Below are 13,172 nucleotides of genomic sequence, written 5' to 3'. Positions count from 1 at the left end.
TTGTGACATGACGGAGAAATATACCGGTTTGGGTAAGAACTCAACGGTGAAGTGTCCCATCGTCTCATCTTTTTTAGCCAGGGGACTGGAACCAATCCCATTTAGCTGGTGACTGCTTTCAGGGTCAATCCGAACTGCTGGTAATTCTGGGCATCTGCCAAGAGATCGCCAAGGTGTTCATTGGGATAGTCTTTCACATAGAGGAGACTGGGGTAGATCTTGAGGTCTGAAGCTCTCTTGGTACCAAGAAGTAAGCTGTCCAGAATTGACTTCACGACCACTGGTCTTCCTACCCACCCACGTCATCGGCATACCATGTTTCAATTGCGAGGATACAGGGTCATTTGTGCTAATTGTTAAGGCTCGAACTTGTGAAAGGATCGGTTCAAAACACGGCTACAGTGACATGACCAGAGGGCTTATCATGGAATAGTTAGTGTAAGGCGCCACCGCCACTAGATCAGAAAAAGTAGACATCGCGAGATTGGGATTTTTTTGACAGCTGCTGACCACGTGGACTTCGCCTATCTACAGGATGGCGCGCTCTAAGCAGAAATGGGAAAAGAAAACGGGTACCCCTGTCTTTGGTCTGGTCTATCTTGGTCCCTGTCTATAGTCGTTTATCTAGACTATCAGGACTTCCTGTTGGTGACAGAAGAGTTGGCCTCCCTATTCTTAGGGTATAAAGATAAGTAGTCTAAGAAGCCTGGTTTAGGTAGCATGCGCTGACCTGCTAATTTGGTCTTTCATGATTTAAGCCGCTAATTTTCCTTATACCCTGAGGCATGAGCATTGGCATTAGGGTAGATCACCAAGCAGGGCAATGCTCTCGGTTGAGAAATGCTACTCTGTACACATGATGCGGATGGTCCGGGTAGACGTGTAATGTGATGAGGAGGTGTAGTCTCCTCACTATCATTGCTGAGAGAGAATTGTCCATAAATATATACGCGCATTGTTTATTACAATATCAACCCATGATAACCTTTCTCAAGTTCTCCTCCTCATTACTCCCCGTCCTTTTACACATCCCCCGAAACACGCCATCCTTCTCCCACAACTCCTTCGGAGTGCCAAACTCCACCATACGCCCTCCATCAAGCACAAGGACCTTGTCAAAATCGGCAACGGTGCTCAATCGATGCGCAATAACAATCATGGTCCTGTCCGAAACCACTCGCGAATGCTCTTTTGTATCAGCGTATCTGTAGCTATGTCAATAGCAGAGGTTGCTTCATCTAGAACAATGACCTTGGAAGCGGCAAGGAGAGCACGGGCGATGCAGAGGAGTTGCTGCTGGCCTTGAGAAAGATTACTGCCAGACTCGGAGATCAGACTTGAAAGATTCTTAAACATGCTGCCGTCTGGAGTATCTTCTTGGCCGATTAGATGGACTCTCGTGAGAGCTTCGTAGAGTTGCATATCTGTGTGTTCACCGAATGGATCCAAGTTGGAACGGACCGTTCCAGAGAACAGAACAGGATGCTATGATCATGTTAGCGTCTGTAGCTCGGCTATCGCTGCAAACATACCTGTGGAATGATGGACATCTTGGATCTCAAGTCGGTCAATTTGAGTTTCGATATATCCACTCCGTCAATAGCAATACTCCCAGATCTCGCTTCCAGGAATCGGAAAAGGGCCAAAGTCATTGAAGACTTGCCGGCTCCGGTACGACCAACAACGCCGACACGCTCACCATGTTTGATCTTGAACGACAGACCTTTGAGCACTGGTGGTAGATCAGGCGCATACGCAACCTCTAGATCCTTGACTTCAACGCTACCAGACCTAGGCCAAGCAGCTGCCGGTCTCAACCCACCAAGGTATTCTGTCTCGATGTTCATGTACTCTACCACTCGCTCCATCGAGTTCATCTCCAACTCCATATCTCCATACGATCGGATCGTCCAGCGAAGACTTTCGGAAAAGTCCAGAATGAATGAAAGCGCCAAACCAGCCAGAGCAGCATCAATTTGCTTGGCAATAATAACAACACCGACGGTGATGCTGAAAAGTGCAGTGATAAGGGCCATGCGCAAGCTCATCCATCGGTTGGCCAAAAGGATGTAAAATGAAGTCATGGTCCAAGCATCCAGATTATTATGCATCTGCTCAAGATACGTCTGGGTTCTTCGAAACGCCCGAATAGTCGAGATACCGGCTAGAGTCGTATTAAAGAGCTCAAAGACGGGGGACTTGGCATTACTTTCGAGACGCTTCAAAGGCCGACTGGCAACCAGGTACCTGTTACCAATGAATGCACCAATGGCCAACAGTACAGCGGCTGGAGGGATAAGATACACAGAGGTAAAGCAGGAAGCAACGCAGATACTGACGAGCCTAAGAAGATGTGAGAAGAATTGACTCCATGTCATGGCGACGCGTTCGTCAATAATATTAAAGTCGGCTGTGAAGCGATTGAGGATGCGACCTGACTGAACTGTGTCAAGCCATCTCATGGGGGCATGCATCACAGCGAAAAGCATCCTCTGGAAAAGGCTTTTGCTGGCCCTGACAGCAAGAAAGTATGCCGACAGGTATCTGAGAATACCAACAACTGCAGTAGCTACAGAGATGGCGATATAGATCTTGAGATAGAAGATAACGTCCGGGTCCGGCGCAATATGTTTAGAGTGATGGGAAAGTAGTTGTGTCGTCGAGAATGAAGACCCAGAGATGTGATGGGTGTTGAGGGTGTCAGATGATGTACTTGATTTGGCAGTCCAGATGCGAAGAACCCAGGCTCTCCCAAGAATTCCTGCTTGATAAGCGAGATAAATGCCGATGCATAATGCACAGGGAAGTAAACCGCCACTCCCATTGACATATGTCAAATAAACACTTCTCTTGACATTGCCCTTTTGACGTATCTCGTCTTGCATAAACTTCTTCGGGGTAGCATCTGACTTGGCATGTTCCGTCTCTGATCTAGGAGAGATCAAAGCATCATCAGACGCATCGATCAAAGTCAGGTCGTCTTCAGTGTCATTACTCGATGCATCCTCCTGATGATGTACTGAGAGTTTGGGACGTCCAGAGTATATCACTCCCCCGTCACCAAGCTCAACCACAAAGCTAGCGCCAGGCATAACGAGGCTCAAATGGTGAGTAACAATGATCCGTGTACGTCCCTGGCAGATATCCCCAGTAAGACACCTGTCATAGATCCAAGCACCGACGTGAGAGTCAACGGCGCTAAAGATGTCTTCCATCAGGAGAACCTCTGCACTGGAGTATACAGCTCGCGCGAGTGTGACACGCCATTTCTGGCCGCCGCTTAGATTAACACCGTTCGACCCAATTTCTGTATCATCACCATCCGGGAGAGATTTGAGATCTTCGGATAGGGCACATGCTTCAAGAACTTGGTTGTATCTCGACTTGTCCATCGGCAGACCGAAAAGGATGTTGTCGCGGAGGGAGCAATTCTCGAGCCATGGATTCTGACTGATGTATGCAATTGAGCCTGGGATAATCCAGTCGCTGCTCTGAAATTGCTGTTTCTTGGGGACGTGGATTTCGCCGCTGATTAGATCGGCTTCACCCAAGATAGCAGAGAGTAAGAGAGTCTTTCCCGTACCGACCTTGCCGGAAACAACAGATAGCGCATGGTTGGGAAAGAATAGACGGAGTTCAGACAGAACAAAATCACCCTCCTCTAAAGTTCTATTAGTGGGCCAAGCGATAGAGGCATTGTGAAAACTGATGGTGTCGCTCAGTGTTAACTCGGTCTCGTTCTCTGGCTCATCGAGATAAGCACTTATTCTCTTCAGCGAAACAAGAGAGTCAAGCCCCAGTGTAAGCAGCTCTGGCAAAGAACCAAGCGTCGTTTCGAGGTTGTTAAATATTCCGATACTGACAAACGCTACTGAAGGCAATAATGTTCCATGGACAAGGACATAGGTAGTCAGCGACGCAACAGCAAGTAGAATGGGACTTATAACCCAGCATGCGAAAAGGCCACTGTCAGCAAGGAAGAAATTCCACAACGTCGCCAGCTCGGCGTTTCGTAGTTTGAGTATCCTTCGTTCCCACTGTCGCTCCAAAGCTGAGAACTTGATTTGACGCAGGCCGGTAAGAACCTCGCTTATCTTGGACAGCTTCATGTCGCGATGTCTCATCAATGCTCGTGACTCTGTGAGGACTTTGCCAGAGAACCAGGTGTTGAGTGGTAAAGTGAGAGCCCATGCCATTATACCCGCGATGAGGGGAAGCCATCCTAGGATGCGAAGGAGGAAGATGGAAAAGACGATGAGTTTGACCACGCCGGCTATGATGAGGAAGTGATACTGGAAGAAGTAGGAGAGGCGCTCTGTGTCGATACCTACCAAGTTGACAATCGCTTGGTGAGATTTGAGAGACGGAGTGTCTTCTTCGTCGTCCGTCTCAGATACGGATTCGTCACCACCTGAAGTCCTGATGTTCTTCCTTAGCAGGACTTTGCCAAAGATGATGCCCGAGATTTGGGACCGAATTGGCAAGGCGAGACTCTCCAGGGAGTACCAGTATGCCCAGCCTTCCATCCACTAGACGTTGTTAGTTGGTACTAGTTTGATGGTATCGAGGGAGACGTACCGAGTCCAATAAGTTGGATAATGCCATGAGTAAAACAAATATCATCAGTTGCATATTATCAGCGCGTGCTGTTCCGCCTTCCAGAATATTGATGATCTTGAGCATGAACCAGAAAGGAAGAATGCTTACGGCACAACGGACCAGAGTGACTGCCCATAGAATTACCAGCCTGCCTTTATACATGGCCACGATGGAGTGGAATAGTGATTCGTGTCTGGTCAATTGATCCCACCGTTTCTTGAGGTCTTGCGATCTCAATCGTGAATCTGCCTGGGGAACGTCCTCCTTGTCGAGATCATCTCGCTGCGCAGCTTGACGCAGGAGGGCCTGAACCCAAGTCCATGTCAGGCGCTCCAGCAGAGAAATAGTCCATTGTCGATCTATCGCAGAGTTTTTGTGGAATACCTCAGGTCGTCTTGGGAGACAGGTACTTGCGAAAGCTAATGCGACAGCGGATAAGGCGCTGATGATAGGGAAAATGATGGAGATGGTTGGGAGCTGATGATGATGTATGTATAGGTATCTTAGATGAGGCAATGATGACGCGACCAAGGTTAGGGCAGTGAATAGTAACCAAATTCCCAACTGCTGAGCTCTGACGGGTGAGTGCTGAAAGAAGATGCAGATGCCATGGATGAAAGCCAATGCCTAAACTTGTTAGAAGATGAGTCAATTGGGTAAGAGATAAACGTACCCAAGCAGCAAGAATCAATGCAGGTTCAATGACCGACTCAACTCCATCATGATAAAGTGTAGTTATCACGAGATTCACAATGCACGTAGCAGCACCGATGGCAGAGAAGACGACAATGAAGCTCTTGGCGCCTCTATTCGTAAACTCTGCGAGCGATCGCGGCGAGGCGCATCCATCGTCATCCTGGTAGAACTGGTCCCTCGCCTTACCATTTCTCGATTGACGAAAAGCTGACCGCAGTGCATGTGAACACGATAGCAGCGACACAGCTACTGCAGCGCTGCTCAAAGTCAGAGGTAGTATTACACTCATGTTTAACAATGTTGAAACATCCAAAAAGTTGCTGACGAACTGTAAATTACGGGTATGTGCTGAGTATGTCCCAACCTCTACGAGTAATGACTCTACATCTTTACACGTTTGCCATTGAGTTTGCCCTTGACTTTTAGCGTATAAACACTCCCTTGTAACGATCGACGAAACTATCGATCAAGGGGACCGAGGGTTCGGTCCGTCTCCGCGAGACATGGCTTGGAGGACAGGGTTTGAACGGACAATGCTGTAGAGGCCAGCCACACAATTGCACACGCACTGAGACATGCAGCGGAGAAAAATAGAGGCATGTAGAATTATGTCATGTCAAGCAGGGTAAGAGACATGACAACTGACATGTGCAACCAAGATTATCTCAACGCGCTCCATAGCTGAAATATCCTCCCTCATTCGACTTATCAAGGTGAAGCAAGTAAGAAGATTAAACTAAACACAACAATATGTATCAAACCAATTTGTCTCAAACAAATCTGTCCCAAACCAATACGTCTTTCTCTGTTACTTTCTCATCACAGAGCAAAGCCATGATCCTCCAGAAGACACAGCGACGATACGTCCTCCGCTCGCCCTCCATGTTCCAAGCCCCAACAGTTTACCATTGGCGACGTGATATGTACCTACCAAAGGATACTTCACCATTCCCACCGAGGCACGTAGCACAAGGTCGTAATCGATGGGAACGATTCGTCGTTGTACAACACACGAAACTCCGGGGACGATATTGGCTGAGCTGAGACCCTCGAGACGAGCCGTCCATTCATCGCCTGTCAAATCGTCGCCAAAGATGATGCCATCTCCTTTGCCACTGCGTATAGGCTTCAGGATGTAACCCTGGCGTGACTGGGGACCTGCTTGGATGAGAGTGTCCAATTCCGTGGAACCTGGGAGGATCGTGTCCACGATGTTACTCTCAAGAGCCTCAGCTTGCGTCTCTGTCAGAACGCCACGGGCCGTTAACCTAGGCAACTCTTGTCGTATTATGCCCAACATGCGTTTGTCGTGCACGAGTAATACGGTACGCATATCGTTGAAGCATCTGAGACTGATCTGTCGTAACACGTCCAGATCTAGTGCATCGAGTTCCCGCTGATGCAGTTCCAGTCCGACCTGGTGAATCTCGTCCCAGACCTCCCCATTCTTGGCTTTGAACCTCCAGCTGTTTACCGCCGGCTCATCAATACCCTTTACGACGCAGCAAAGTCGGTATCCAGTCTTACTGCGCACGTCTGGGAGTAATCTTAGCTTATCCGGGGTAACAAGTCTTGGCTTGATACCAAAGCGACGCTCGACAGCATCGATAAACATGTGAATATCAATGCCCTTTTCGTCGCCCTTGAGCAGATGCAGGGGATAGTTGGGATCGAACAAGCTGAACAATCCTTGTAAGATCTACACAAACACAAAGTCCTGTCAGAATTCAAGAGTCGTACAGGGCATGGGGGTTGCATTGGCTTACCATCTCTGGCTCTGTCGCGCCAATGAGGCCTGTTTCTTCACCCCGCACATTCCGATTGATAGCTTCCTGGCCATACGCTTCATGCATGAAACCATTGAAGGAGAACCGTGCATTTATCTCGGTGATGCAGTAATTCTCTTGACACTTGGCTGTTTCTTCGACGAGAAAGTCAGGGCGCCATGAGCCAAGACGCTGGGGGAATGGAGCCAAGTTGCCGATCTTGACCTGTGTCTCGATCCACTATGACTCGTTAAAATGTCTTCTCTCGGAATTGTCTGCAACTCAGAAGACTCACTTTTAGTAGCTCCTCTTCTCTTGGCTCCAGTGGCATGCGTTCGGGGAACCGTGCATCTGTGTCACTCCACCATCGTTGCACAATATCTGCAATAGCTGCTGTCAAAGCCTTATGCAGATCCTTCATCTGCTGCTGGTGATGTTCACCAACTAGGACAGGACGTGGACATCCAGAGGCGTAAGAGCCATTATGCCAGAGGTTAGCAGGACATAGATTGAGGACTGATTCTTGCAGAAGGGCTTCCTCTCGCGCAAAGCTGGCTACATCGATGTTGTGACTGGCGATTGGTACAACATCATCAGGACCAGGGCCAACAATAATATGTGTCAGCTTTTGGGTATGCATTTTGGAGGCTGGAACTCGAGATTCAAGTTTCAAGGTGGGTTGTTCTGGTAGATGACAGCAGGGGAACAGAGGATCATTGTGAGGCTATTTATGTAAGAGGAAATGAGAACCAGTAGTCGACTGTCAACCTTGGCGCTTTTGTATCACCTCCATCCCGTGGTCAGAGCCACATCAAGGAAGCCTAATGGGTGGTTATCACCGGACTTCCCTTGTCTAGTAGTGGATATTGCTAGGACCAATGATCTCAAATAGGAGCGTGCGACGCAAGACGTGGTTCAGGCCGGTTATTACCAGGATGTTTGAGAAACGAGACCTCAACAGACTAAGAGACAAGAAGACTCGTACCGGCCCGCCTTCCATGGACGATGTTAATAAGTCTGAAGCCCCATCGAGACCTTAGTCACTCTGGCTCATCTTCATCAATCCGCCCACCATGTATCGCTTCTCAAGTACTCCCCGTCTACTACGATCCTTTACATCAAATCCCTGCTCCCAACTATCCCGTGGCCTTGCTACTCTGGCTTCAGAATACACACTTTCAGTCTTGGAAGCTCCTTCTCTTTCTTATGCCCAACATCACGATCATGTCGATCGTGTATCTTCTCAACTTGAGCGTACAGGAATGCTCAAAATCAGTCTCGGCTTCCGTGACGACTCAAGTTCATATCTGAAGCAGCTCCTCATAAGTCTTCATGAGAATCACAATCACAATCTCCCTATATCTCATAGTTCGAGGCAGGGTTGGTTTTGGGATGTCCGTCCCAGCAAAACCATGTTTCAAGCTGGTGATCATCAGGTACGCTCCTGTATATACGAATTGACTTCACATTCTGACAAGTATAGGCACGATCAGAAACAATGTCCGAATTTCCGTGGCACACCGATTGCTCGTATGAAGATCCCCTACCACGGTACTTTGCCCTCCAAGTCCTTCAGCATGATCGTTACGGAGGAGGCACTCTATCCGTCATGAACGTTGAGAAACTCAACGAACTACTCTCACCAGAAAGCAAGGCGGCACTCATGTCCTCTGAATTCCGCATTGAGATCCCGCCAGAGTTCATTAAGAATGCCGACAAAAAACACATCACCGGAAGTATCCTCAAGTCTAACGGCGAGTCCACCATGATTCGTTTCAGAGAGGACATCGTCACACCATTAACGGACCGAGCGAGACTCGCACTACAAGAACTCAGAGACGCCCTCGTGCAGCACGAGGTTCAGGCACACACAACCGTGCATCTCAAATCGTCGGATCTACCGAAAGGGTCTATCATTCTCATGGACAACCGTCGTTGGCTACACGCTCGAAATGACATCAAGGACCCAGAGCGCCATCTCCGGAGGGTGAGATGGGATGCATGTGCTTTCAATAATTAGGACACGATGATATATCGTATTGGACAGATAGCTTAGTTAGTGTTTAATCATGCATACGGGATGCACCGTGTTGAAGGAATTTGTCAATATCATCTTTTTAGACTTTCGTATTGCAGCTTGCCGCTTTGTGATGTGCATAGAATTTGCGCCACTGGATGACTGTGGGTTTCTGGCTGAGACACAATCATGTCGTCTTGCTGTCAAGACTCGTAAGCAATGACTATCATCAATTTTACAATGCGAGTATCCATCTGTGTTGCACATCACGGTTCCCGAGTCCGTTCGTCACAAACGCCTCATTTCTTCAACCCGGAAGCCATGTCTCAGTATGCCGTCAAGCCGTGTCTCTAAGCTCAAGACCTTGTCCCTGCCCAGGCCGTCTATTTGACCCGACCCGCTTTAGCCCTGGCGATCTTTCAGCTGACAACTTGCTGAAGATCTCATGCAGGACCCATGCTAGCACGTCCATACTGCCGGTGAGATACGGCTTTAATGATCTCATTCGATGGCGTTACAAAATTTGCTGCCACGAAACGTTGGTTGCGTCCGCTCAGGCTGCCTCAACTCGGTATGCTTGCACCTCCCTCGGTCTCTTGCGTGGGCGGATCATGTCTTATCATTTGAGACACCCGGAGGGAGCATGCATTAGTCAATTGCTCATCATTTCGCGGTGAACATCAGAGGCAGCATTCGTACCACTCAGTGTTTTGCCGTGTCCACGTTCTCTCAAGGTTGGCTCTGTCTTCGTCTTGCCCTTACATGTTTACACACGCGTATAAGACCTGCCTACAGAGTCGTTAGACTACAACCACGAGCATCTAGCAGCCTAATTTGTCAGATTATTCTCACTTCCCAATTTATTGGAAAACATGGATTCAAGCAAGTTGTACTCCTTGACTGACGTGTTGGCGGTCGCCAAGACACATCCTTTCTACTCCGATGCCAAATATCCACCAAGTGATGAAGCTATTCGCGTCGCTCGCGAGAAAGCTTCTGTTCAGAATGGCCATCCAAGCTATATTAGCAGAAGTTTGATCAAGCCTCTTTTTAATCTCCTCACATTGTCATCTCGTGGCACATCCACATTGACACCAGAAGAAGCCCAACTAAAATCACGACCATTGCTTCACAAACAAGATCTGTGAGTATCCCGACGCACTGTTCCAAACCATCTAACACTCTCAGATACGATGTCATTGAGAGGCTAGTCAACGATATCAGCCCGGAAAACACATACCGCCACAATGTTTACACAAGTACTACCGGTGGCGGCAGCACTCTATCAAGACCGTTGTTTTTCGCAACTGATGCGATGGAGAATCGTCGCCATAGAGCTTATTTCGGAGATTTCTTGAGCAAGACCGGTCTCATTGAGCGTGGTGACTGGGTTGTCACCACTCATTGCGGAGGCAGTCTATACAGGTATGTGAATGTGCAAGCTACGATTGATGAGAAGCACAATATTGACAAAGTGTAGATCGCTAGACCTGACGCTGGAGACTATGGAGAACGCTGGCGCTTCCGTTCTCGCAGCCGGAAGCTATAGCAAGCCAGCCGAAACTGTCAGTCTGCTAAAAGAGTTCTATGCAAACGTCCTTACGGGGTAAGTGCCACTTCCCATACCCCAGCATCTTTGGGTCGGAGCTCTAACTGTTGTAGCGATGGGAGTCATATCGTGTCAGTGGTACATTATATCTCAACCTTGAAAGAGGGCAGGGATAAGATCAAACTGAACAAGATCATCTACACTTCCGAAGCACTCACTGTGGCGCAAAAGGCACACATCTACGATGTTCTTGGCTCTGTCAAGATCTGCTCCGTACTGGGTAGCGCAGAGGCCGGTCCGTACGGAGTAAGTACACCGGAACTCACTCCTTCTGAACCAGAAGCGACATACAACGACTTCATCATCGACACTCGCATGACACTGATTGAGATTCTGCCACTTGACTACGCAGAGAACAAAGAGATCCCTGTTCCAGAGCTTCTTTCTGAAGGAGAGACAGGAGTGATCGCGCAAACCGTACTAGCGCGTCTTCGCAACCCTGTCGTACGTTATGTAACAGGCGACGTGGGATCCCTCCATCCTCTTCCCGAGGAAACCCGTTCCCAAATTCCTCCATCTGATCTACCCTACCTCCGCGTCCTCCGTCTACATGGCCGCGACCGACGCTTCAGCTTCATGTGGGATGGATTCGACACCCGCTTTGACAACCTAGCTACGTTGCTCTCTGAGGAACAGTACGGGGTTCTCCAGTGGCAGGTGATTCTGAGCAAGATGGAGCCATCTCTAGAGGCCTTTCTAGAGATTCGCCTCCTGTGCAAAGAAGACGAGACTTGTAGACAAACTGCTCTGTCTCGATTGAATACTTTCCTCAATATTTATCCTCCCAATCAACACAAGTTCAAGGTTACCTTTGTTGAGGGGCTGGCTGGGTTTGAGTTGAGCAAGACGGGACAAAAGGTGGTCAAGTTTGTTGATCGATCTGCATAGCTGGACGAGGTACTGTCGTCAGATTTATGCTAGGCTATGTCTTACGTATAATAAATAATTCTTCATTTCTACCTCCATCACCTCACGATAAGATCTTATCAGATTCTAAGCACATTCTTTGCTGAGTCATCGAAACCCACACCCAAGGCAGCAACGACAATTCTTTTCCTTTAGCCCCTTAATTAGTCAAGTTATAAATATCTCATAGTATCTCTTCAACTAAAAGAAGAGGATCTAATACTCTTCACCATCTTCAATTGTTCGTTATGGCTCAAAATCAGCCTGTGGATACAAGTTTCCCTTGTGGGTTACCATCAGAACGACGATCTTCATCAGCTTCGGAAGGATCGACACAAGCATCTTTAACCTATGAGAATGCATCTTCACAAACTTCAAACCATGAATCTCAAGAAGATGAAGATGACGATGGAAGTGAAGCGGGTTCAGAAGATCTTTCCAGAAGAGAGCCAGTTTACACCACCCAAGAACTGGTTACTATCATTCTCGACTTTTACAACTTCCTAACAACTCTTCACTTTGATGCTGCAAATCTCAGAACAGCTCCACCAGAAGGATGGCAGAACCTCACACCTGAAGCACTATCAATCTTGGACAAATCCGAATACGTTCTCGATCTCATCCGTCACATCCCCTACTTCAAACAGTCCTTCTGGTCAATCGGCTTCCTCTACAAGTCCCAACTATGCGATATCCCCGAATACTCTCTCAAGGACTTTGAGGAAGAGATGTGGTGGGCAGAAGACTATGAATTCGTTTCCACGAGAGGTGAAGAAGATGGAAGACACTTTATCCGCCTTGCCGAAGGACGAGAAAGCGGTGGCCGCATGGTATGGCTGAATGCCAAGGATGGTGAGATTATCGACTGCGATATAAGAGGCGATCCAGAAGATCCGGTGGATATTCAGGTTTATTTCAACAGTCTCAAGGAGAGATATCGAAAGTTGGAGTTGTTTCCAGGTCCTCCTAGCATTGTTACTCAAGAGTATGAGGAAGTGCCAGAGGACGATGATACGATCACTGAGCAGGAGTTTCTGGAACAAGGACCAGGGATCTCCGTTTACGAGAATGCCAATTTTGCTAGGAAGCTTTATCGTAGGTTTGGATGGCCTGATGCCTTTCAAAGGGACGAGTGCTGGAAGGAGGTCGGGAGATTACAGGATGAGATGAACGACATGGATGACAGTATCTGGGAAGGGACTCCTGTGTACGGTCGACATTGAAAGATTGTATGTAAATGAGACACGTTGGTCAATATTTAAATGCTTGTTTCTAAAGAACTTGCCTCGCTGGATATCAGTGTTAAGTCATACATCGGATGAAAATCGATCCATCTTTCAGATTGCTAAATACTCTATCACAGTATATATCATGTAAGGAGACCCTCTTGTTTATTCTATAGAGGATATGTGGTAATAAGAGAGTTCAGCTACCAGAAGCATAAAAAGTACTGTTGGTAGGTTATTGTGTAAGGTGTAGAGGGGACTTTTACGTTAAGAATTTGGAAATATACTAAGACTTAAAATACAACAATTCTGCTGCCTGTCAGGCTCGTCTAGTCATACTAGTACATGCTATA

The 13,172-nt window shown here is 47.8% G+C and overlaps 4 protein-coding genes across 4 annotated transcripts; 3 read left to right on the top strand and 1 right to left on the bottom strand.

Annotated features, from left to right (window-relative positions):
• Nucleotides 1-1,155: 1,155 nt before the first annotated feature.
• FGSG_04440 (uncharacterized protein) lies at nucleotides 1,156-7,701 on the bottom strand (the record flags this gene model as incomplete). Its single annotated transcript, XM_011322860.1, has 8 exons — nucleotides 1,156-1,323; nucleotides 1,533-2,410; nucleotides 2,555-4,529; nucleotides 4,579-4,905; nucleotides 5,273-5,552; nucleotides 6,309-6,994; nucleotides 7,062-7,301; nucleotides 7,357-7,701. The coding sequence occupies 8 exons, from the start codon at nucleotides 7,699-7,701 to the stop codon at nucleotides 1,156-1,158; spliced, it is 4,899 nt and encodes a 1,632-aa protein (XP_011321162.1).
• Nucleotides 7,702-8,134: 433 nt separating this feature from the next.
• On the top strand, nucleotides 8,135-9,117 carry FGSG_04441 (uncharacterized protein; the record flags this gene model as incomplete). The annotated part of the gene is made up of 3 exons (XM_011322859.1): nucleotides 8,135-8,497; nucleotides 8,545-9,048; nucleotides 9,109-9,117. 3 exons carry the CDS (start codon nucleotides 8,135-8,137, stop codon nucleotides 9,115-9,117), a joined length of 876 nt encoding a protein of 291 aa, XP_011321161.1.
• Nucleotides 9,118-9,950: 833 nt separating this feature from the next.
• FGSG_04442 (uncharacterized protein) lies at nucleotides 9,951-11,575 on the top strand (the record flags this gene model as incomplete). The annotated part of the gene is made up of 4 exons (XM_011322858.1): nucleotides 9,951-10,222; nucleotides 10,267-10,503; nucleotides 10,559-10,684; nucleotides 10,741-11,575. The coding sequence occupies 4 exons, from the start codon at nucleotides 9,951-9,953 to the stop codon at nucleotides 11,573-11,575; spliced, it is 1,470 nt and encodes a 489-aa protein (XP_011321160.1).
• A 399-nt stretch (nucleotides 11,576-11,974) lies between these two features.
• On the top strand, nucleotides 11,975-12,816 carry FGSG_04443 (uncharacterized protein; the record flags this gene model as incomplete). Its single annotated transcript, XM_011322857.1, has 2 exons — nucleotides 11,975-12,045; nucleotides 12,132-12,816. 2 exons carry the CDS (start codon nucleotides 11,975-11,977, stop codon nucleotides 12,814-12,816), a joined length of 756 nt encoding a protein of 251 aa, XP_011321159.1.
• Between the last annotated feature and the right edge of the window lie 356 nt (nucleotides 12,817-13,172).

This window comes from Fusarium graminearum, chromosome 2 (genome assembly GCF_000240135.3).
Source record: "Fusarium graminearum PH-1 chromosome 2, whole genome shotgun sequence".
Lineage (NCBI taxonomy): Eukaryota > Fungi > Ascomycota > Sordariomycetes > Hypocreales > Nectriaceae > Fusarium > Fusarium graminearum.
Note: the sequence above shows the minus strand (reverse complement) of the source record. Positions and strands in the feature narration are given on the sequence as shown.